Source organism: Sabethes cyaneus, chromosome 2 (assembly GCF_943734655.1).
Source record: "Sabethes cyaneus chromosome 2, idSabCyanKW18_F2, whole genome shotgun sequence".
NCBI lineage: Eukaryota > Metazoa > Arthropoda > Insecta > Diptera > Culicidae > Sabethes > Sabethes cyaneus.
The window spans coordinates 170,646,591-170,671,993 of NC_071354.1; the positions used below are offsets into that span (position 1 = coordinate 170,646,591).

The 25,403-nt window shown below is 38.3% G+C and overlaps 2 protein-coding genes across 5 annotated transcripts in view; both read left to right on the forward strand.

Annotated features, from left to right (window-relative positions):
• The window catches only part of LOC128738054 (neurocalcin homolog), a 299,091-nt gene that overhangs the window by 178,744 nt on the left and 94,944 nt on the right, over positions 1 to 25,403 (forward strand). The gene's annotated exons all lie outside the window — the stretch shown is intronic.
• LOC128738053 (neuronal calcium sensor 2) overlaps positions 1 to 25,403 on the forward strand; it is a 211,431-nt gene that overhangs the window by 123,996 nt on the left and 62,032 nt on the right. For all 4 annotated transcript variants that reach the window (XM_053832873.1, XM_053832875.1, XM_053832876.1 and 1 more), the window contains one exon: positions 17,516 to 17,659. In XM_053832873.1, coding sequence (XP_053688848.1) covers positions 17,516 to 17,659 — 144 coding nt within the window. The remainder of the gene's footprint in view (positions 1 to 17,515; positions 17,660 to 25,403) is intronic.

Sequence of the window (25,403 nt, forward strand, 5' to 3'; positions counted from 1 at the left end):
GTGTGGCTTCTGGTAGCTAGCTAGGCTGCTGCTCTTAAGGTGTCAGCTTTCGACGACTTCACCGGAACCAGGCGTTTGTATCTGGGCCGGTACATATTTGCCTTTTTCGGCTCTTGTTTCGGTGATTCTCTCGCAACTCTTCCTCTTGATGATTCCAGCGAAAGACCGTCACTCAGTTGACATTTTATGAAGCAATATTGTAATCCGATTAGACAGTAAATGGGTGTCTAAATTAGATCCTTTTATCACAGAGCTTCGGTTACTTTCTGAAGCAAGACAAGACGATATTTGAACAGAAAATTGATATTCATCGACAAACGTTGAAGTTTTCCAGTCAGATTCCGGTTTGTGTCGTTCCGACAAAAACTAACATTCTGTTAAGCCATTATGGGTGGTTCTATGGAATCGACATAGGTTTATATTACGTCACTTTTACGGCTATATGCGCAACATAGCATGAGCCGAGCAATAAGAATTCGCTTTATTGACGGATCTATACCTATAGTTTTAGCATATTGTCTTCGGTTGGTAGACCAATCCCACAAAAAGCCCTCCTATTGTTTACGCTATCTTAAGTCCTGCCGTATCAGCAGCAGCAGCAGTTGCAGCATAAAGCAACTATAAAAACAGCAACAAATGGCAGGCACGTTCGGTGCTTATCGTATCCGCTTGAATAGACCGTCTTTCGAGCCGTAATAACCATTAGCAAAAAAGATTTGCAATTTCAGGAGCTGGTTCATACAATGGCAGTGACAAAATGTGCTATGGTTTGGAACAATGAGAAAACTTTTGCATGCTGAAATTAGTTTTGTAGATGGAAAATCACGTGTTTTATTTTGTTGCTTTCTCACGGAACGGTTTAATCATTTTTAATGCTGAAGGAAAGCAACCGGTGTTCTGCTCGTGCCCAGCGCACCAAAAGCTACAAGAAACAACGTAAATTATATTTCAAAAATTTATGGCAATTCGCATTTAAACTTAAATTTTTATTTAAATATTTAGAATATATAAACCAAACTACAGTGGACTCTCGGAAAAGTTAATCGATTGGGGAATGTGTCGATTAACTTTTCCGAAATATTAACTTTTCTGAGTAGTCCTAAGAGTCATTGAAAATGATAAATACAAACGTGAAAAATATATTCTCGGATACAAAATGCACATTTTTAAGCATCTGGAAGTTGTAATGTAAAGAAATATGTAGCAAGATCTTTATGAAATAATACTTAGTTCCTTTCAGTAAACTTAAAATAATTGGTTATACATACTAGTTGCCTTTTGATTTTTCGTAGTCTACGACAACGTTTTGATAATGCTCCCGTTTATTTTTTGTTCCCTGCTGTTCCTACTTTTGCATTTAAAATTCAATCTGAGTTTGCGCTTTTCCAGTATGTTAACATCGTCAAACATCCTAACTTTGTCGAAGTAACTATGTTCCCGTATTGAACTATTGGTACAACTGTCCGGTACAAGAGTTTAGTTTAATTCCAGTTTATGATGAGACTCTGTATGAAGCTGTAAAAGGCGACAATAAACCGAAAAATGAGAAATAAAGATAGAAGGAAAACGCACGTGTGTGAATGAACACTTTGCACAACTAATAAATTCAAACTTTCAGAAAAGTTAAGTCAAAAATTAACTTTTTAGAGTGTTGCATGAGAGCTAATATTCGCTTAACTTTTCTGAACAATTAATTTTTCAGAGAGTTAACTTTTCCGAGAGTTCACTGTATTACACTTTTGTATGCCCTTAAACTGACTGGAAACTCGAACTTGTACGTTACATAAGTAAAACTTTAGTTATAAATGAAATCCCTGCCGTAAATTAAGGCGTAGAAAACTTTACTGTGAATTCATCACAATCCAGTGATTGTCGTCCCTAGACCATATATTTACAGGGTGTCGATTTCCTGGAAAAACCTGGAAAATCAGGGAATATCAGGGAATTCATTTTTGGATCAGGGAAATCAGGGAATATCAGGGAATTTCGAAATTCAATCAGGGAAATTTTGTTTACCCGGCAATATTGTTGATTAACTTTGGAATCAAATCAATTTTCGTGTAAAATATACGCAGATTGATCGGTTGAATTAAAACTTGTTACATGTCTAGTGGCGATTCGATTATCTTTCAGTTTGCCGTAAATTTCTTATTTGTTTTGCGCCGTACAATTGTCAGACTTCACTCGCTGTAGTGCTCGAAATCGGTAATGGCAGGCCTCAAGCACTTCACGGTGCAGATATCAAGAGCACAAACCGGGATACAGACTGTTATTTACACGCGATCCACAGCGTTTTCACCAATTGCAGAATTTTACACTCAGACGCCCCAAGCATTGATCATCTTCCTTCAGTGTCCATGATTCATGTCCGTTAAGGGTTACCGGGAGTATTAACGTTCTGTAGAATTTGAGTTTATGCGAGTTGGCAACCTTCGGGACTGGTTCAGCTGGTTACGTACTACGCAGAAAGCTTACATGTTTCTCTGTTCTGACGTGATCCGCAGTGAGCATGCGACTCTTGGCCTGGTTCTTCTCACCTGTCATTTTCTGGCATTCGACATCAAACAAGTTGTTACACTCACCCTTATTCTGCGAGGCGAGTGACGTAACTAATTTGGAGTCATCGCGAACGAGGTGACAATTGTCACCTAGGTGACTCGCTTTGTCACCTAGGTTACACGGTTTGTCACTTAGGTGGCACGGGGTTGTTACCTAGGTGACAGCACTCAATTCGACTCGCCGTGGCGAGTCACGGCGAGTGACAATTGTCGTATTGAGTCACGTGACTCGCAGAATAAGGGTGATTGTCTTCCCCACGTCGTGCCTATCACTTCCCTCGTAGTTGTTGGCGCCATGGCGGATCCTCCACAGCATACTTACGTCTTATTCCCTTTCGTCATGCTGTTCTGCGATTCGTTGATCAAGCTTTCTGGTGTACTCCACTGCAACGTGGAGTGGATCTGCGTGGATCTTACGACGAGATAGTGGTCAAAGTCGCTAAGAAAAGACTGTATATTGTGACTTCCAAAAAGTATTGACCGTTAAACAGGATCGATCTGGGAGCTAGAGTCTTGAATTTTCAAGTCGTGCGCACCCCATAAATCCTTTCGAACCTGTCATAGAATTCGTCCCTAGCAAAGCAAAGCAAAGTCTTGAGCATTAACCGTCACTAGACATTATCCTTCTTTATCGACAGACTTCGCAGCCGGCTGTTAGAGTACAGGAAAATTACGAATCCTACTGATTCTATCTAACAAAAACCGGCTAGCCGAGATTCGAACACAACTGGCTTGTTAGATCAGCATCGTACCTCGAAGCTAACTGGGCGATTCAATTCGTTCCTAGTATCATCGAATTTATGATTGTGACTATACGTTGGTTAAGCTGTAGTTGAAGAATTTGCCTTAATTCTCAACACCCATATACGGTCATCGGACCGAACGGCCGGCCACCGAACTACCTTCGAGTCATTGTTGCTCTCAAGCCTCGATAGTTGCAATCCGAAATCATGACACACAGCTTTAGTCTTATAGTCTTAACTTCGCATACTGTCCACCATTGAGGGTTAAAATATTTGCCATTTGGACATTTTCTAACAATATATCTAGCTAAAGTTTTGCCGTACCTCGAAGCCAGCAAAACGCACATTTTTGTACCAAAAATCTTTGAGGAATCATCTCCTTAACCACATACTTTTTGCAGCAAAGATAACAAGCTAAAACTTCCAGGAAAGTTTTGTTTAAGTTTAACTGAAAACCCGCAGCCATGTGTCCACCTTCCAGCGGCAAAGTTACTAGTTTGAGCTGACTGAAAATGAGCAAGATTTGTTATGTTTACACGGCTGTAATTTTGTTGTATATAACATCTAAGCTTTGTGCAAAAACAGGTCGATTAGATTATTTCTTTGGATTCAAGTTGATACCTCAAACATAACTGTCCCTAGACTCGATAGAAGAGGGCGTTTTCGAAACGCTGGTAAGAAATAGGTTAAGAATCTTTGATATGTGTTCTTAAATCATGAAAAAATCTAGCTTTAGTTTTCAGCAGCTCGCATAAGCCATGCTAAAGGGTTAAAAACTTAAGCCAGAAATCGCCCAAATAAGCTTGACATTCGAGTTTTGAGGGTCAGGGAAAAATATTTGAAGCATCAGGGAAAATCAGGGAAAGTCAGGGAATTTTATTTTTGGATTTGAGTCGACACCCTGTAAAATTTAGCTGTTCTATATTAATACCTTAAATTGAATATAATTCTAAGTCGTCCGTCTGGTTGTGTATCCTCTAACGAATCGTGGTTCCTCTGTTAATTGCATTTTCCGGTACAGCTTCTTGGTATCGTCAACAACGCTGTAGTGTGTGTGTGAGTGTGTGGAGCAATTGGTCGGCATTCGGCTTCGCATCCCTGATTAAACACATCAATGCATAGTCGTGCTAGTCGACCCGTGCCTTGAAGCGCAACATGTAAGTCCTACCGGTTTTTAGCCTGCTCCTTGTGAAGTTTGCGAAACCAACCGTGACGTATAGCATCCTGTGTACGCTTTCTCCCAGACCTCCGCTCCGGTATGGCAGGATGAAGTAGAGCACGAATGAGCAAGATAATGTGAAATCATTCCGCCAGGAGCATTGGTCTCTTTCCAGGGAGCGAAGGCGTGCTATTAATTTCTGGTATCGAGTTATTTGCTACTCCATGAATAATCTTCCGTGGCAATGCATAATTGAACGCGTAAATCAAATTAAAGGCAAAGTCTTCATCAAGTATTACTCTACACCAAGTACCATCCGGAGCCCCGATGTTTGTATGCAAACGGATGATCTTCGCTATTGGATGGTCTGGCTGCATTTAGCCAGGAGCTTTCTTCGGAGAAACAGAAGCCCGAGCGCTAAAATGCCGAGGAACAAATGGCGGTTGTTTGCATGTTGATGCGTAATTGTTTTAAATTTACAGCTTATCACATTTGCTGTCAGATCTTACGGGAAACTCATGCTTATACTCTGGATATTTATACAGTGTAAGAAGCTACAGCTAAGATTTTAGAAGAGATAAAGATGGTGTTTTTAAAGAAAGTAAGCTCCAACAATACGATGGAGACGCATTGTACTTTTTTTCAACTGCAAGAAAATATGTTTCTCGCAAAGAAAAACTAAAACTGTATATTTCTTTGCCTTGTGTCAGAAATTTAGTCATTTTTTAACGGTCAAAATATAATGGGACTTGCTACCACACCCGCCGTATTCACCAGACTTAGTCTTTTTCGATTCTGGTTTGATCATTTCCAGTCATTTGGAGTAGCGCTTTGCTCTCGATGTAGTGAATTTTTGTTTTGACGTAGGACTACGTCTTACGGCAAGTTTTTACACGTCACTGTGGTTTAAGATTGTGCTCAACCAATCGTTGGTGGTGGTAAAAATATGTAACTAACGAAAAACGGCATTTAAACACTTTTTAAATAAATTATTTTTGACCTTTAAAAATTTCTCCACAAATTCTCACAAGCTAAACTCTACCAGACCTTCAACTGTACGTAGGATTGACTGACATTAACTGATACAAAAATATCGAATTTCATCGAACTAAAACAACTGACTGGCGTGTCTGCCTCAGATTTGACATGTATATCTGCTAACATTGAATACAATTCGCAAGTGACACTCCTTAATTCATACAACACTGCACGGTAAATTGCTGCAGCTGCAGAGTAGGTTGCGAAAAAAAAGTCCAGCTCTGCCTTAGCAGAATCGGGATAAACATTGTACAAATGTGTTTGCTAGGGAAACAAACATGTGTTCAACAAATAGCTTTTTCCCCACTTATGGGCTGTCCCGCTGAGAACGCCACTTTTTGTTCGAAGAAAATTTGCAATTCCAATGCGGTGCAGCTTTACCGGACTTTACCTTCAAGACACTGCCCTGTACGTTCCGGGCTCTTCTAATTTGTATCTTATGGCCATTTATCCTTAATGGTAGTTTGATCACAAGTGTGATTAATTTGTTAAACAAAGCCATACACTCAACATGGTTGTTGTTATTGTTGTTTTAGTTTACCGCCTCTACTCTAGGTTGTTTTCAGTTTGTATCAGCTTGGTCAACACATTCAGTCTTCTAGAACAAAACAGACAACAAAGCGTGTTTGAACAGATGATTCGAGGATTCGCTTCTTGCAGTCTGTCAGTGGGCTACTAGTTTACTATAGTCAAAGTCATGCGAATATGGCACACAGAAGTCTATCGTCTCGGCTAGCTGTTTGTCTTGTTGTTCCTACGTGCCTTTGGTTGGACGTCTTGATTAAGGAGTCTCGTATCGTCTAACTATGATCACTAAAGTCATTGTACTTGTCCCTCGTAATGTTGTTCCAACGTTGCTTCGACGGCTATAAAGGAAGTAATTTCCGGCAGCTGATTTGATTGCGTAGACATTTCTCATCTGCATACCAAAAGGTCGCCTGATTATTAAGCAGCTAGTGAGGTCATCAAGTTGATTATGTTCAAGCAATGTGGTGAAAAATTTTATTAAAACAATCTATGAAAGCTACGCAATCTTCCGAATATTTTCACGGATGATTTGTAACCCATTTTTTGTTCATATAAGTACTTGAAAAACAATCAAGAACATTGCACAAAAAACCATGGAACAATTGGGAACCGAAGAAACACGAATACTCATCAATTCGGGAAGAATCGATTTTCGCCCCTTCGAAATGCAAATATGAGAATTTCATTATTCTTTGACAATACAGGCAAAATCCCGACCTCTCGAGCAATGTGTCCTGGTTCAACAAGTTGCGAGAGAGCACCGCGCAGTTGCTCCGGTGGTTTTGTTTCTCCGGAAACGAGACGGGAGGCGGTAGCGTTCTGTGGTTTCCTCCGCTGAGTGCCGGGCGCTTTTGTTGTCATCGGCATGCGAATAGAAATGGGGCTTGCTATGTATTCCCCTGGGATCGTCCCACTCATTTTCATATTCGCTTCCGCTCGCTGGCTCCGGCTGGTTTCGGTGGCTTGTGAAGTTCACCCTTATCTTCTTATTGTGATACTCCATCGCCCGTTTCTTCGTCCTTGCTGTGCTTTTAGCTACACTCGGCTGCGAACAGCGGAAGCTTTGATTCGAGTGTGCGATAAAATGAAACCTTTCACCTACAGGACCAGCTGCAAGTGAACAAATGAATAGGGCTTCCTCCGTAGGATGTACTTTAGCTGTGGTAGATATGTACGGTCCGTGGATAAGAATCAGAAATTAATAATAAGTTAGAGTGCTAAACAGTAGCTAAATATCTGTTACATTTCCTTATGAAACTGATCTGATCTTTATAATTTGATATTGTCGCCGTGTTTGAAAAGTAACAATTTCCCTTTCCCAATGGAACTTGACAGGATCATAGGACACAATACTAATTAAATCAGCAATCTTTTGAAAAATATCTTTTCAAAAGTGTATGGGCAGTATTTTTTGTTTCGTCATAGTATAGAATCAACATCAGAGCTATCTACTAATTATTATCAGAGTTCGGTACTTTCGAATCGGTTAACATTCTGATGGTAACAAGTGACTGAGTTCAACGCCAATTTGAGCCTTTTATAGTTCTTGTTCGAATCTCGACTGGGAGAGGCTGTTAGAGTCAATAGGATCGTAGCAACTGACCCTGCAATTGTCCTGCACTCTAACAGCTGGCTGCGAAGTCTGTCGTATAAAAACAGAAGGTCAAGTTTCGTTAACGGAATGTAGCACCTAGGTTTTGCTTTGCTTTTATAGTTCTTGTTAGAAACATTTGCGTACAATACATTTCCATAGTCAAAATGATGGATTTCTGAGAATTGCTTGAGGAGTAAAATGATTGCATTACCACTAATGATTACATAGACCCGTAAACCTTTTTACATACTACTGATACTTTGACATCCCACTCCATGTAACTGTTCATGAGTATCTCCATGTTTTTGACGGCTGTTAAATAGGCGATAATTATGTCCCCAACCACAATGTTAGCGACTTCGTTGAAAACCATTCTCTTTGTTATAAAAACTATAACTGAGTTTTGCCACATTTAATCGGATGCCATTAGAGGATTTATTATACTACATGCTACAATTATTATTTACCATTTGTCGAAAGTTTGGATTCGATTTTGGAACACGCGTTGTTATTATTAAACTTCGGTGAACATTTTTCCTATTGCGGTACATTGCCGTTGTGTGTTTGTTTCGTTCCAATAAGTTTCAGTTTACCCGGCAGGTATTTTCGCCCAATTATCTACCGGTGACCGGACTTATGTTATGCTTATGCTTATTTAATCGAATGCCATTAGAGATACTCCGTGATTCGGTTAATCACATCCGTAATGAGATCTTAAAGAGCTCGTCTATGCATGGCAATCAGCATGCTTACCTACGGTAAATCTACGGAAACCGCAGTTCATTGCCTAGTGACGCTGATTGAAAAGTCGCTGCAATACCAAGAGACGGCACTTTGTGCTTTTCTTGACATTGAAGGCGCTTTCAACAACACGACCTTCGCTTCAATTATTACGGTTCTCCTTAATAAAGAAACTGATTAGCCGACAATGAGCTGGATTCAAGCAATGCTGTCAGGCAGAGAAATCACAGCTTCATCGATCACGATCTCAGCGATCAAAGGATGTCCTCAAGGAGGAATTCTCTCCCCCTTACTTTGGTCACTGGTGGTCGACGCACTCTTGCACAGGCGTTCACAGCATTATTATGTGGTCATTGCGTACGCCGCACAGTGGGACGGCTTCAAAAATAGGCGGTCATCAGCTTTTGCGGCGAAACTATTAAGTTTTCCGCATTAGTGTCTTCGCAAAAGTTTCTTGATTTTTAATTTATTTTTTTGTTAGATAAAACAAAATTACATTAAGGGGGTGGGTCAATAAATAGAGAAATTAACTTTTTTATTTTAGTTCCAAAATAAACTGCCTAAGGAAAAGTGGTAGAGGACATTATTTAAAGAGTATTTGGTGAAGGAAAAAAGTTTCTATCCCTCAAGGGAAAAAAGATATTGAGCTACACAATAACAAACCCCCTTAATATCAGTTTTCCCAATTTTTCTTGCTTGTTTTCGTTTCTACACACTTTTGATGTTCAGCAAAGTTTCAGATATAGTAAAAATACATCTTTTTGCTGAAGAGAGCGTAGCTCTAACCTTATGGAATTTTGAGCTGTTACAGTTTTTATATAATTTTCTAGTCAATTTTAAGGTGATTTATTTCAAAAAGGCGCAAGTATGCGCAGCCAACTTCAGCGACTTTAAGTGTTGTGATGTAGTGGCTTTCATTTCAAGTATATATCACGGTGGAACATGGTGGAACATTTGAGCAAACTGTGACTAAAAATATCGCGTTTTACGCCTGAAAAATTAACGAATAAAATAACGTTTTTGAAAAATATAACGTTTAATGAATAAAATAACGTAATAGACCAATACAAATGGTTTACCCCATTCAAAATTTAAAAAAAATTAACAATATATGATTTAAAAACTCAATGATGCTATATTTCTAAACAACTGTTCATCGTTAGCTTCGGAGGAGTCAAGAGTACCGTTTCCTGAAAAATCTGGTTCACGCAATAACTTCAATGCTGTTTCAAAATGTTCAAGGTAAATATTAGTCATCATATATGTTGTATTTTGTTCCGAATTGCATACGCTTATGTTCACAGAGTATCTACAAATCAAGATATATTTAGCCCCTCAATGCTATCATCTGATCCGATAATTTCATCAGTAGGTAAGAACACAAAACGAAAAAATGCCATTCATAGCGAATTTGTCTATTCAATCCGGTTTGGAACTACATTAATTTTGTCTTCAGATAGGAGCAAATGAACACAAAAAATTCATCCGGTTTAAATTCGGATTGAATAAACAAATTCGCTATTAGTGAAGCAGCACTGAAGTTATTGCATGCACCAAATTTTTCGGGAAACGGTACTTGACTCCTCCGAAGCTAACGATGAAGACATGAACAGATATTTTGAAGTATAGCATCATTGAATTTTTAAATCATATATATTATTAAATTTATTTTTATTTCAAATGGGTTTATACCATTTGTATTGGGCTATTACGTTATTTTATGTAATTTTCCAGGCGTAAAACGCGATATTTTTAGTCACAGTTTGCTCAAATGTTCCACCGTGTCATATACATGAAATGAAAGCCACTACATCATAACACTTAAAGTCGCTGAGGTTGGCCGCGCGTACTTGCGCCTTTTTGAAATAAATCACCATAAAATTGACTAGAAAATTGTATAAAAACTGTAACAGCTGTTAGAGCTACGTTCTCCTCAGCAAAAAGATGCATTTTTACTATATCTTAAACTTTGCTGAACATCAAAAGTACGTAGAAACGGAAATAAGCAAGAAAAAATAGGAAAACTGATATTAAGGTGGTTTGTTATTGTGTAGCTCAATATCTATTTTCCCTTAAGGGATAGAAACTTTTTTCCTTCACCAAATACTCTTCAAATAATATCCTCTACCACTTTTCCTTAGGCACTGTTCATTTTGGACCTAAAATAAAAAAGTTAATTTCTCTATTTATTGACCCACCCCCTTAATGTAATTTTGTTTTATCTAACAAAAAAAAAATAAATTAAAAACCAAGAAACTTTTGTGAAGACACTGATGCGGAATACTGAATAGTTTCGCCGCAAAAGCTGATGTCCGCCTATTTTTGAAGCCGTACCACTGTGCGCCGACGGCGTAGTACTTATTGTTAAAGGTAAATTTGACGCAGTGCTGTCTAATCGTATGCAAGGAGCACTAAACACATCGTGGTATTTACGAGAGGGGCTTAATTTAAACCCCACCAAAACAGTTGTGATACCATTTACTAGGTGGAAGAGCCATACTCTTACTCCCCTTACACTGAATGGCTTCAGACTAAGCTTCAGCATCTGGGTATTATCTTGGATCATAAACTGAATTGGACTGCTCACCTAGACTATGCTGTTATGAAAGTAACTTCAGTCATCTAGGCAAGCAGTTCACTGTTTGGCAAAAACCTGGGAACTAAAATCTCGACTAGCCCTTTGGTGATATACTACTATTGCACGGCCTAGGTTAACCTATGCCGCTTTTGTATGGTAGCCAAAGGTAAATGAAATGACAGCGCAGGCCAAGCTAAACAAAGTTCAACGCCAGCCATGTTTGTCAGTGACCAGCGCTATGCGCACAATACCAACTGCAGCCATGGAGGCAATGCTATGCTTGCTGCCTTTACATCTTCATGTGAAGAAGCAAGCCGAACTCGGTGCACTAAGGTTGCAAAGGTGTCCTAACATACTTGAGGGGGACCAAAATGACCACCTTCGCGTACTAAGGGAGTTCAAATTATCACTCTTAGTAACGACAATCTCTAACTGGATGCAGGCACAACCTAACGTGGAAGTTTCATATAGTGTAATTGATATTGATCGCACTATATGGAACAACGAAGGGCCCGTTGTCCCATCCGGTACCATCTGCTTCTTTACAAATGGTACAAAAATTGGGCCTTGCACTGGTTCCGGGGTCTACGGACCCGGAATAAAGGAAACTCTTCTACTGGGCAAATGGCGCACCGTTTTCCACGGGGAAGTATGTGCAATGTACATCTGCGTCTATAGAGTAAGGAGGGGCAAAAATGCGATGGGGGTAAAAGTGCGATTCTCTTTTGAAAATACGGTGAGAGGTCCAACATACGTTGGTTACCCTACCGTTAAACTCAACATATTGTGATCTTCCCGAAAGATACGAGTGTAGAAGATCAATACCACATTTGTCAAGCGCGAATGAACGCTTCAATTTTGTATACAGGTACAGCAGAGAGTGCATAGCAAAGCCATGGGTATAAACGTCCGCAAGAACTTGACCCTTCTTTATCGACACAATTCGCAGCCGGTTATTAAAGTACAGGAATATTACAGGGCAAAGAACATAAAAACGCGGGGTCTACTTGGTCTTCAAACCACAAAAAAATAGTGTTTCCAATGTCCCTGTAATTATTAAAGATTTTGAGCTTCAATCCAATATGTTTCTTCAAAAGCCTATTAAAATACACTAAAATACGTTGCTAAGCACAAACCGAATAGCTATATGTCGATCAATCTGTACCGAATAGCTATGTATATGTCGATCTATCTGTAATTCCGAAATTCGCGTAAAAACCCGCGTAAATTCCGAAATTCGCGTAAAAATAGTCGGTTAAAAAATAAACCGCGTAACAAACGTCTCCATATACGAATGAATGATAGAATGAGGCAAGCGTAACAAAATTTTAATATTAGACCACAGAGTATAAGACAGCTTTGTGGCGTAATTGGTTAAACAACACACTCGACTAGAGAGTTCGACGCTCACCTTCGCTAAGTCTATATTTTTGGGTAGGGCTGTCTAACCGGTAGTACCGGTAGTACCGAAACCGGTAATACCGGCCAATTTTTGGATACCGAAATACCGGTTTTGGAAAAGCAAAAAACCGGAGTTTCCGGTATTTTCTAATCTGCTTGTTTTTTCCAATTCCTTATTCGAATAAGAACTAAATTTGATAAAAGAAAATATACTCTTAGAAAAACAACTTGGTGTTAATGCCGACGAGATTCTTCGACTACTAGCAATGAAGAGAGTGAAATTGTGGGTCAAATAATTATAGCTCTTGAACCCGTTTAAGGTACAGTAGAGTAACTTTGCTGTAAAAATGTTTTATTGTATGAGCCAGACGTCGCGTTTCAATATATTTTTGAACAACTTGATATTCAAAACCCACCAAATTATTCGAAGCTCTCAAATAACGAATTTAGGAAACAAGATCTAGGCCCAGAAACGTCACTTACAATAGTAAATTGTTATTCAACAATGAAGTAATCAAGCTTCAGTTTCAACAGAAGCAGTGCCGCTTCGTTTCAAAACTGGCTTCAATCAGCGTCATTGAAACGATTTTCACTTCATCATGACGACCGGTTTTAAAGTTTCATTTGTATTTCTCTATCAAATAGTCAGAAAAAGATCAGCCTAGACTTTGAATGCAATTGAATTGATTTTGAGTAACATTTCCTACAATTTAACGCATATTATGATTAATCTACACAACATCGACAAATGGTGCCTGACTGTCAATCGTCGTCATTTGACATAGTCAGTAGCTTCAGCTGAAACTTGCTTGAAACATTCTGTTCAACAAATGAAACAAGTCGCTTCAGTATGAAGCGAAGGTAAGTTAGCTTCATATATTTGTTTCGCCGATGCCGGATTCTGATCAGAATATGGGGATCTTTGCACTTTTTAAGCATCTTGCCAAGATATTTAGTAAATAATTAAAGGAGCGTTTCCCTACTATAAATTTGAAGAAATGGAAGGAAAATTCCTGATGTGCTTAGAGCCATTCGCCAGACATCGATGATAGCGGAAGTTTTTTCAATTGTTGGAAGTGTTGGCAATAAAATTCGTTCTAGTAAGGGAACTAAATCGCTAAGAGTATTATATCTGCTTAAATTCTACTTTGCTAAGCAACAATACTGAAGCTAAAGTTTCAAAAAGAAAAGATTTACTGAAAAACATCGAAAAACATTTCTCTTGATTTCGAATAATCTACCAATACCGGTTTTTTACCGGTATTGCCGGTATTTTCTACGCCAATACCGAAATACCGGTTTTCACCAAAAGCGCCCAATACCGACAGCCCTATTTTTGACCTAATATCAAGAATTTTTCAGTTTGCCAGAGTCTACATTTTTCGCATTAAGCATTTATTCTTCCCCAACAGAAAAAGTAAGCCGACCGCCACACGTCGTTAAAAAAGTATTAAAATACATTTCATTTGATACCAAAATTATTAGGTTTTGAATTAATAAATAACTCAAAAATGGGCAAAAATCAAGGGGTCGGTCACTCGGCACACCCGGTTTTATGCTAAGCGTGCCGAATTGTACCGAACATTGTTGAACTGTGCCGATGTCGTGCCGTAACTTACGAAATAGAGTATAAGTAGAGCGACGACATGTCATTTTAAACATCTAGAAGAGGCCAACAAAAGTGTGAATGTGCAAACGTAAACAACGTTCTTGCACTCCATCTGAATTCTTGAGGGATCACTACACTCAAAAAAAATCGGCACGTTAAGTTTACGTGAAAACATAGGTAATTCTCATCCATCACACTTTTCATGTAACAATTACATGAATTATTGGTAACTCGCACTCATACTAACCAGTTTACGTGCGATCCCGGTAAATTTTATCAACTTTCCCATTAACTAGTACATGAAGTTCATGTAAGTTGCTGTACAGAAGTTTACATGATTTCTTACGTGGATGCGACGTGTCGATTTTTTAGAGTGTATTGATCGTAGTCCACGGTCGTTGAATGTCGTTAAATGAAATGAGGGAAAAATAACTTAAACTGGAGTTTTCGATTCAAGTATAACTGAATATGCTTTTTATGAACAGACACGCGCTCAAAGTTGGGAAACTGTTTTTGCTAAAATTGTTTAGTTTATCTGTCATTATTTGTTCCTCTTTGAGAAAATGCTTAAAAACTTATATCAATTTTGTATTTTAAAATATTTTACAAGAAACGATATATACAGTCGGAAAAATTTGTGTCCATTTATGTAGTAGAAAAAAATGTCTTTAAAATTATTCGAGTTTTTCTGGTATAAATAATATATTTTAATTTAATATATCAAAAGTACGTATCGAGGTATAACATTAAACGTCATAATATCAAAAATGACAAAATGTAACAGGGGACAATTGTGCTTCCACCAGCAATATAGAGAAAAGATGAATCTTTTTCGTTTAATTCTAATAAAACTATCTTATTTTAAAGCTTTCGAAAACAGACACTGCTGAAGCCTCCAAATCGCAGGGGAAATGTGTTTCATTCGGAATTGGTACAATCAAACGAAAAACTTTCGTCTTTTCTCTATTGTCGGATTCTACTACGACGCTTAACAAAGGAACTTTAGCATATTCGACTGTGTACATGACTCAGAAGCTAATCGGTATGATTTCTTCTATTTAGCCAGCTCTCGCAAGAAAAGAAAAAGTTTTTGTGCCTCATGACTGGAACACACCTCAAGAGGTGCTTTGCTCGAAAACATCTCGATCAAATAGCTTCATCATCGTTGTTTTAATTCAAGTCAGCGTCGGCGTTGGTACACACAATCCTCGCAGAATTACCTCGGAAAGTTTCGCAAAGTTCGAGAAATGTCGGCCACAAATGAAGGAAACTAATGAGCCGGCACAGTTTTAAGGACGTGCTAGGTTCGATAAACTAAGGTGCCGGGTATCACACGTGTATCGCACGGGAAATGCAATTAGAGCAAAATCGATACTAAATTAATTACGAACGAAGCTTTCAATGGTGTGTGTGTGTATGTGTTGTGCAATACCGTGAAAAGAAGAACTTTTTTACGAGCTCTGCTTCTTCACGACTTAACCGTCAAACCTCATGGAACGAAGCACGCCAATTTCCGTCAGCAAACCAGCATTTATCGTAAAGCGTTCATTGGTTCAAAACGGACGATCAAGCGACACAGGAACGCAAAAATCGTAAAACGATTTGTGTATCCGAATTAGGATCCTTAACTGCGCCGAAACCTACGGAAAGAAACTATAAAGCTGCAAAAAGCAGCGAGCACGCATGTTTTATTTGCCATAAAAAGACGGTTCGTGAGATAACGAGAATCCCTGGTTCGAAGGAAATTTTATGGGGTTAGAATTTGCTACATAAAATTGAAAACGCTTATTGGGGCAGTTAAAGAAAGCTAAACTAGTTATTTTATCACTACTTTGTGTCAGATAAGTTTTGAAAATTAATTAAAAACAGGTTAAAGAATATTTTTATGCAAGGTTACTGTTCCTTATCGACTTAATTCTTAGGTGATTTTAATTAAAAATCCCGAAATTTTTCCGATATTAGTAAGTCACATCACGGATATAGTGAATGTAGAACTAACAGGCTTTATGTCATGCAAAAAGTTTCAAAAGGTCGCAACTGCAGTGTTATTCGAAAATTGTTTTTGGTATCGCTTTTTCCTTATCAATTGTGGGTTTTAATCATAGCTATTATTTTGATTTAAGATTGCGACGTCCATAAATCTGCAAAGGTGTTAAAGGCGCAACTCTTCCTAACGAAGCTGCGTTCAGCAAGTTATTTCAACAATGATGGGAAGAATTTCATTTTAGAACCTGCAGCGCGCGGAACACAGGATGGTCCATTATTTCCTCCTGATACACTAACCGTCGTTATACGGAGAGTGTTGTATCTAGCACTCAAGACAAAGTTTTACCTTAGAGGCGAATAAATTTACACCCAAGCTTAACCGTTGAACGTCGAGCGCTTGCCGAGACCAGCAAACTATCCCCGATGATTCAAAATAATTTCATCATATAAATAATAGATTCATGCCCCAACTTTCACTCGCTGCACGAATGGGCAACAGGCGCAGGCAGAGTTCACCGTACGCGAAACGCTCACGTGAACGTGAAATACTTTCACCTAAAGCAGACAGTTTATGGGTAAATGTGTTTCCTCGCTCTTTTTCCGGTCTGCCTTCGGTTCTCATCATGTCACAGCCAGAACAGGCGCAGCCCACAAACGGTTGTCCGTCCATTCAGCTTCCCGCTGTACACTACCCGGGCTTGTCATTTGTCCTTTTTACGTCCATGCTATTCGTGTCGCGAAAACCACTCGACGCTGTTGCTGACAGTCGCCTGGTGTCGTGATGGAAAAGCTGTACGTACATACATCACTGCATTTCCGGGCTCTGTTCTGGAAAATCACACGCAGACAAGTGGGTTTTCGGTTCTGTTGGTAATGATGTCGGCGCACTGACTGATAACTATTTTATGATTTCGTTCGTGATGCTCTTTAAATAATTCGCATTAGTTACATTAGTAAAATGCTTTTTAAACTAACAACTTTGTTACGACCTTCGGAAAATCAGATGAATAAAAGTTTGTCAGGAGCAGGACTTTTCGCAGTGCTGCTGGTTGTGAGAATCAGTATCATGTTCTAGGCATTTTTTTTTGCATTATTCCTATTAATGGTATTAACGTTATTGCTCTAGCGTTAATGGATATGCTTGTTCTTATTACAGAAATGCTTCAATTTTTTAATGTAGCTGTTAATCATTATTAGCATTCGAGTATTGTTTTGGAGCCATGCCTGTTGATTCTTGCAGATGCAAGATGTCTCTGGCAATTTGGATGAAATTTATGATTATCGCTGCAATTAAACTGCAATTACACCTCTTCCAGAATAGTGATGAATTTATGCATAAATATTTTCGGATCTGAAACTGATTAACACTGCCTGTCCGTTCATGAAATAAAATTAATTTAATTAGCAGAACAGATAGTTCTGCTTACTGCTGCTAATTATAATGAGTTTTGAAAAGTATGTATAATGTATGGTATAAGTAAGATATAATATCATCATGTTAAAACGTCAATTATACGTCAAACGAAATAATATGTATTACATAAAAGCTAATACGTTTTTCTTTCCTCTTTCCTTTACAGCAAGATTGTCCCAACGGCAAACTAACCCCAGCGAAATTCGTAGATATGTACAAAATGTTCTTCCCGTCTGGAAATGCCGAAGAGTTCTGCGATCACGTCTTCCGGACGTTCGACATGGACAAAAACGGCTATATTGATTTTAAGGTAAGCAAGACAAACCAAGAACGGTGGTGGGTGGGTGTGCAATCTAAAGTAGGTATCGTCCTGCGATTCGCAGCAGAACAGAAACTAGACCGAGCCTGATAAATTCTCCGGCTAGTGATGGCCGGTCGGTCGCTGTAATTGTCTCGTAATGGAAGCAGTAGATTTTTATTGCGAAACAGAAAAAAGAACTAGTCAATTGCTGTGGATTCGCTTTTTCTTTCGGCTGGATTCTTTTCGGTATTCTTCAATCCAACTGGTGCTGAACGTGACATGATGCAGACGGAAAATCGTTTGTATATCCGTTACCTGCTGGATCCTGCCTTCACACATTTTCCATTTTATTGCATTTCTTGGCTCTACTGTGCTCTATTTTCGTTTCACAATGCATTTGACCGGTCGAATGGCGCTGTTAACTGATGCTGCAAGAAAAAAAAGGAACCTCCCCATTGTAGCGTGAAAATCCACCGAGTGGGAGTCGGTAAATTCACACTTTTTCATTCGATTCGAAATAACGGAATCACTGACCGAACTTGGAGTAGTTGGATAAATGCAATTCCGTACAATTAGTGGTGAGTCAGCACTGGGGTATTTCACAAGCCATAAACGTTGCAATTTGTTTAGTGCCATTTACCGTTTTGGCCTGTTTTGTGCTCTGTTTTCTTCCGGAGTAATTTAACCGCGTTTGAGTCATACAATCTTCCTTTTCGTTGTGTAATTTGTAACCTTGCCAAGAAACATTCGTGAATCATCCCATGCGTCTGATATTTTATGCTTAATTTCAAGGGTATTAATTTATTGACGGTGAATCAGTTTTTGCGACACCAGTTGGCCCTGCGGCTTTGCAAATTACAACAGTATTCGATGGATCGTACAATGAAATCCGTCACCTAAAAGTAAAGCCATGTCAACAAAGTACACCTAGAGAAGCAAAGGGACAATATTACTGCCTTACGGTACGCTGAATTTGTTTGAAAATGGCGAGGAAAGATATGAATTAGGTTGCACGCGTTCGAGTTAAGTAAGAACTTAACCACGTAATAAAATCTCGGGGTGTACTAAGCAGGGAAAGTTTTCGTAAAAGTATTCGATGATTTGTTCGTTTCAAAGTATTCGTCGTCATGCATTCCAAATACACTCAACAGAAGGCTCAATATGATTTAATTTATACTGATTCGAAGGTAGCGTTTGATTTTATTAAACGACGTGAAACCCACAAGATTAGTTCAAACAGACCGTCTTGGCATAAATCCTTGTTGATCGATGAAAAAATAATGTTTCGTTTGAGCTGACAATTCACAATTATTTCAAACTGCTCACATGATACTGATTGGCTATTCTGAATATACTGGATTGCTGTTTTAGAATCTCGAATTTGATAGTAAAGGCCCAGCCAGCACCAAGTCGTATATCAATGTACGAAAATTGTCGTAAATATCTCTTAACAAATTCGGATTCGTAAATATCTTCTCGTTTTAGTCTAGTGTGCTGACTTCCGTCGCCTCAAATGTTCTGTCGTCAGCATCCACGTTGTCGGCAAAGCAGATTTATTAAAAAGCGTGCCCCGCATTTCGATCGCCGCTTGTCTTATAACACCTTCAAACCCAGTGTTGAATAGCAGGCACAAAAGACCATCTCCTTACCGAAATCCCCTGCGAGATTCGAACGGGTCCGGCAATCTATCCGAGATTTTCAAACAGGACTGGATCCTATCCATCATAGCCATGATAAGTCTAGTAAGGCTACCCGGAAAACCATTTTCGTCCAGAATTTTCTATCGCCTACGCCTGTAAGCCGACAATACACTATCATATCCAGCATTAAAATTACCCTACTAGCACGGTTGTTATAAACTAGTTGTGGTAACCGATTAACGACTAATTTCAGTCATAAATAGGTTGCAGCAACCAGAAATAACAAAAGAGTGCTACTTGGGTAATGAACAGGTGATGCGTGGATATTCTGAATTCACGGCATTTCTGGAGCATCTGCAGCAGGGTGAAGATTTGGGCCGTTGTAGGCCAAATAACTTCCCTCGAATTGCTAGGCTATTGGCGATAGTCAATGGAAAATGACTTGGGAGTGAACTTTGTAGGCGCCATTCAGGATAGTGATCATTCGGTAATTCTCACAATCCAGCTTATCGCCTTTATAGTAGATAGGACAAATAACCTATCTCAAATCTTGATAATCAATTGATGCAAACAGCTGGCCGACTTTTTCGAGCCCATTTCGATAAGTTTTGCTTCAATGCCATTCTTTCCTGCTGGTTTGTTGTTCTTCAGCCTATCGATAGGGATGGAACTATATGTACTTTTTCTCAGAAACTACACAATGTATTGGAACAAACTTTTGTTTTGTTTTGCTGGTAGTAGCTTGCCAAAGACTTTTATAACTTTTGAGTTTTGTAAACGAAACACAGCCAGTAAAAGAAGACAAATTTTCTTTTTTCTTTTTCTTCTTTTTTCTTAAACTGTGTTTGTCCATAGTTCAAAAGTCATAAAAGTCTATGCCAAGCAACTACCAGCAAAATAATAAAAAAAATTTTGTTCCTAAACGTTGTATAGTTTCTGAGAAAAAGGTTCCGTAAAAAGGGGTAACATTGATCACTTCTTCCCGTTTTTCTCCCATATTTTTGTTCTACAAATAAAAATAATCCATACTTCTTCTTTTTAAAACAAGTACTGAACTCGTTTTAATTCTTTAATCCTCAGTTTCATGTTAACTTTAAAGTTACTAAATAATTTTGTTTCATCACATTTTTAGTTCTATTTAGATTTGGTTGTGATGAAGCATTATCATAAAGCATGAAATATTGTCATGAAGAAAAATAATCTTTAGCTACATCATTTGGGGTTATTATTTCTTAAGTATTTTGTGATTCGTAGCTGTGAGAGCGTGAATGATTCGCCAAATACATCGCAAAGTTAAACTAAAACACATATTTGAATGACATTTTTGTGATTTTTGTTGTGCGTTGTCTTGTCGATTTTCGCGAAAGAAAAACGCAAATGTCGCAAATATGTCAACCATGGCAATTCAGAGGAAAGCATACGGTATTTTTCGCTGCTAAAGTTGTCTTATGGTAGATAAACCTTCCGTTGTTAACTGAAATGTTAACTTAAAAGAAATAAACACAATTCTCTCACAGCTGAATTCGGTTCACATTGCATAGCAATAGAAACATTCCGAGAGGAACCCATTTGTGAGTTTGGCGTTTATAATCATGGTTAAAATTCCATACACATGATATCTGAATGAGTTTTTGCTGGTATGGTTTTATCAACACTACTTCCTGCCAAATCAAAATAAATTCTCGGGTAAATTTTCAAATAGACCTAAGCGATAATGAGAGATTCTCTTCGCGTCTCCTCTCTTCCGCTTTTTACGGCGATCCTAATGCGTTTTTTCACACATCAGCTTGGCATAAAACGGTTGCCGGAGGCATTAGTTAGCTAAATGTTTTGAAAATTTCCTTTTCTATGCATTTATGTAGCCGTGAAAGACGGAAGAGAGGAGACGCGAAGAGAATCTCTCATTGTTACTTATGTCTATTTGAAGATTTACCCGAGAATAGTTGAGTCATCTTCACTATCGGTACGATGCAAAAACGATTTTCTCTTGTATCGTGCGAGCAAAATGATGTTATTGTCATGGTGTTATTTTTCTTCTAAGAGGGATATAATATGCAAACTGTGAAAAATAATTGACTGGACAGGTGGGACTTGAACCCACAACTCTCAATCTTCGGAAAAGTTGTAGAAAATGTGAAGGCAATGATATTTCTATCTCTATCGGGTGCAGAGCCATAGCGCATATTTTTAGAAAATTCTTTGAAAATTAGCTTTTTATACTTAACTTTTGCTGGTTGCATTTTATTGTTCTAGGCAATTATCGAAGCATTCAAAACACAGGTTTCTTCAGAAAACCAGATTTCATTTACAAATTTCATGTCTTTACTTGCCCAATTCTACCCTATTGGCTCGTGAAGTTACGGAAAAATAAAGCCTAAATTAGCAATAACTTTCTATGAAAAGATCCTAGAGATTTGCATTCTTTTGCAAAAACATGTGTTCTAAGTGTTTCGATAATTGCCTATAATCAGTTTTTGTAAAACTGAAACCAACAAAAGTTAAGTATGAAAAACTAATTTTTAAAGAACTTTTAAAAAAATGCTATAAAATTCTGCATTGGCTAGAGATAGAAATGTTATTTCGCCAGAAAATTTGCTTGTTTGTACATTTTCTACTACTTTGCTGAAAAACCGTGTTTCTAACTACTAACACAAAACAGTTATTTTTTTGCCATAGTAAGCCATGACTAACTTCAAGTTGCGATCATCCAATGGTTACGCATGGTGTTCTATTTTTTGCTGTGAGGAAACGGATCTTTTTATTCCAGATTTCTCTTTGCCGATTCAAGTGCTGTTTAAATCTTTTAAATAAGCAATGTCATAAAGGATCGGAAAAATCATTCATTGGAGTTTTATGCGAAATTTATTGACTTCATATTTTTTTAATATATTTGTCGTTCATGTTGTGTTTTTTATCGACTGGATTCAATTGTAACTGTTAATATGCGGCAGGGCAGTCTTCGGAGAAATTTATCAAGACTGAAGTTTGATGTTTTCCCGACGTTTCGACACTTTGAAAAAGACACCAACAAAGTGTCGAAACGTCGGGAAAACATCAAACTTCAGTCTTGATAAATTTCTCCGAAGACTGCCCTGCCGAATATCAACAGTTTGTCGTTCATAATTTCATAGAAAATTTAATTAAATTCTAAGATCTTTCTTGTTCAACTACTTCATATCCACATTTTAACATTTCTGGTGACTAACAGCCTAAAAACGCATTTTTTGTCAATGTTCATAAAAATGTTGACGCTTCACCTATGCATTCGGCTGCTGTTTCTCATTTTGATCTCACTCATTATCTTTGTAACTTTGCTTAATCCAGCATTAATAATAATGCGTTCATGTTCTAGACACAACTTACCACTTTCTACGGAGCATAAATTTACAATATATATTCAAATTATATCTTGCGTTGCACAATGTTTGCCTGGCTCCTAACTTACATTCTTATATCCGCCACTAAACTGAAAATGCAAATGCTCAATTTAAAGTTTTATTTACGTCACTTGCCTGAGTTTTTAATAGAAATACGGCGCATGAGGGCATCTTTCTCGTACTGACAACTAAAGCAAACTAAATTAACAATATTTATATTTTTTATTTTGTGTTGATGATCCGTTTTCATCCGATTCTGTTACCGTTCCAAGGTTAAAGTACTGAAGATGGAAGAGATGGTATTCGTACATCATAGTCATTACTAAAAGAATTATTAGAGACTCCAACTCCCGCACTCTTTTAATGGTTTCTTCGCATCCTGTGCCATCCCATGGAACAATTTTATTCGCCGTGCGACTCCCGTCGCCGTAAGAGGGTTTCCGGGTACTAATTAATACAAGCAAAGCAGTTATAGCAAACAGTGTCGTTCCGTATGTCGCTCTATTCGTGGTGAGCTTTTAGAGAGATTTGCATAGGGCCCATTTTTTATTACAGCGACACACTAAACCCGACAAGCGTTAATTTGCATTAGAAATTCGGAATTATGCAAAAGTTCTCCTTCCTTCTAGAATTTTTATTTTCCGTTTGCTTCTTTATTGCTGGTTATTAAAATGCAGATTTTAAGGAAAATTTGATTAATGGTTGAGTTTTCTCTACAGTTAGATCCAAATATTCATAACTAAGAAAACTAAAGTAAACAAACAAATATAATGCTAATATTATGCGAAAGAAATTTTTTGTATTCCTTCGTGTAGTTCAATGTCCCTAGTAAGTTACCTAGTATATGCTTCATTCTGAGATTCCTGGTTTGAAATACCACTTTTTCCAATATAATCGCGCAAAAGGTTTATTTCTTAAAAGGTTGGCCGGAAATTAATAGAGAAATGTTTTCATTCGTTTGATCCCTGATCCCACACGGACTGTAAGAAGAAAAAGTGGGAAGCCAAACGGAAATCTTAACCCCATGCGTTTCGGTTAGTCAAGCGAGGGTTCCTGGTAGGTAAATAAAGTCTGTTAGAGGCGCCATGTCTGGCACAGTACAGCTGCTTCGGTTGTGGTCATAAAATATAATATCCTTTTACTCACCACTTACATCCAGCTCTGCCGTTCGGTCTTTGAACATAGAGATAGTGGCAAAGAGTTTTTGCCACCAACCGCGGTGTCAGTCCGAACCAGTCAGCAAATGGCAACTTTCCGGACGAAATTATATCCGGCTAATCTTTCCGCCAGGACCACGGTCGTAAACTGCAGAAACGGTGAAAAGTGTACGGTTTGAAGTATCTCGAGAGTTAGAAACCATCTGCTTAAAATGCTGTGAAAGTTTGAATTGTTTATTGTTAGTAAAACTGTGCGAAATAATGAGGAATTAGCCAGCTGCAATTTTAATGAGTTTTTTCACAGCGTTTAATTTCGTTCGCTGCTAGACCCAACTTGCCTATGACAATAGTTGGCTAGACAATAAAGGTTGTTTTATTCAGAGAACAAATCTAATAAATTAAGATTGTGTTTCGTTCTAGGCCGCCCATTTGTTGTCAACATTAATCATACAGTATCGTATTATTTATAATTAAGAAATTACTGCGCTCATATTTCTACAACCCAAAATACATTTTGCTGCTCGGAATCAATATGAAGCGACGAGTGAAAATGAACGCGATCAAAATCATACCGCGATATAATATTTCCTGACAGTGGCCAAGCCGTTGTCATCAATCATCAACCTCTTTGGCAGCCCACATTCCCGTTGACACCTTACAGACTTAACTGACAGGTCTATTAAACGCAGACGATGTCTAATAGCATGCAATAACTAGTGTATTATTGTCTCTAATATAAGTATGAGAAAATCAAGATTTTACGAGGTACGCAATTAATGCGGCCAACAGAAGTTAGTAAGTAAAAGTTATATTTATCAAGTTGTTTTTAAATTATGAGCTATGGAACACACAGATCTAAACTATGTTTAATATTACCGAGTGACTGAATATTTCACTGTAAAAAATGTTTACCCAACGCATCTGATTTTAGCTAATAAACTGACGTCAATGTAATAATTTGACATTCTCTTTGATGACTGACGCACAAACGAAACATACTTCTTTAGCAAAGAGTGTACTCACTCGCATGATTCGAGAAGCAGATCGAGCGGAATGAGTATGCTCGGATTTGACGGAGAATTGCGCTTAGTTTGCCCGCCCAACCAATTCCACAAATCGACGTTCAGAAACATTTCTTCATTACAAATGCTGCTGAGCAGCTTGGTCCTACAGCCTGCTTCATACAGTTTGTAGGTACAGCCAGCGTAGAGATATAATGCCAGTGATACCAGGAGCTAGGATAATGCAGATTCAAGCAACTAGCTGGCATCCAGCCTCCGGAGCAACGAAACTGGTGCGCGATAGAAATGAACCTTGACGCAACTATTCGAAGGGAAATTCAAATTGCACATTCGCTTATGTCTATGTATGTATGTATGGTGCTTACTTCGTACGGTACAGCTTTTTTTGTCCCTTGTGTCTATTCAGCTCCTACACAGTATGACCCAAGGGTATGACCTTCCCAATGAAAAACGCCACTGCCCGCATTAAAAATAGTTATATGACCGGCATTGCACTCTTCTGCTGGCAGGAGTAGTGGCCGTTTAGCCGAGTCCATCCACTGCGATAGTGTAGCAAA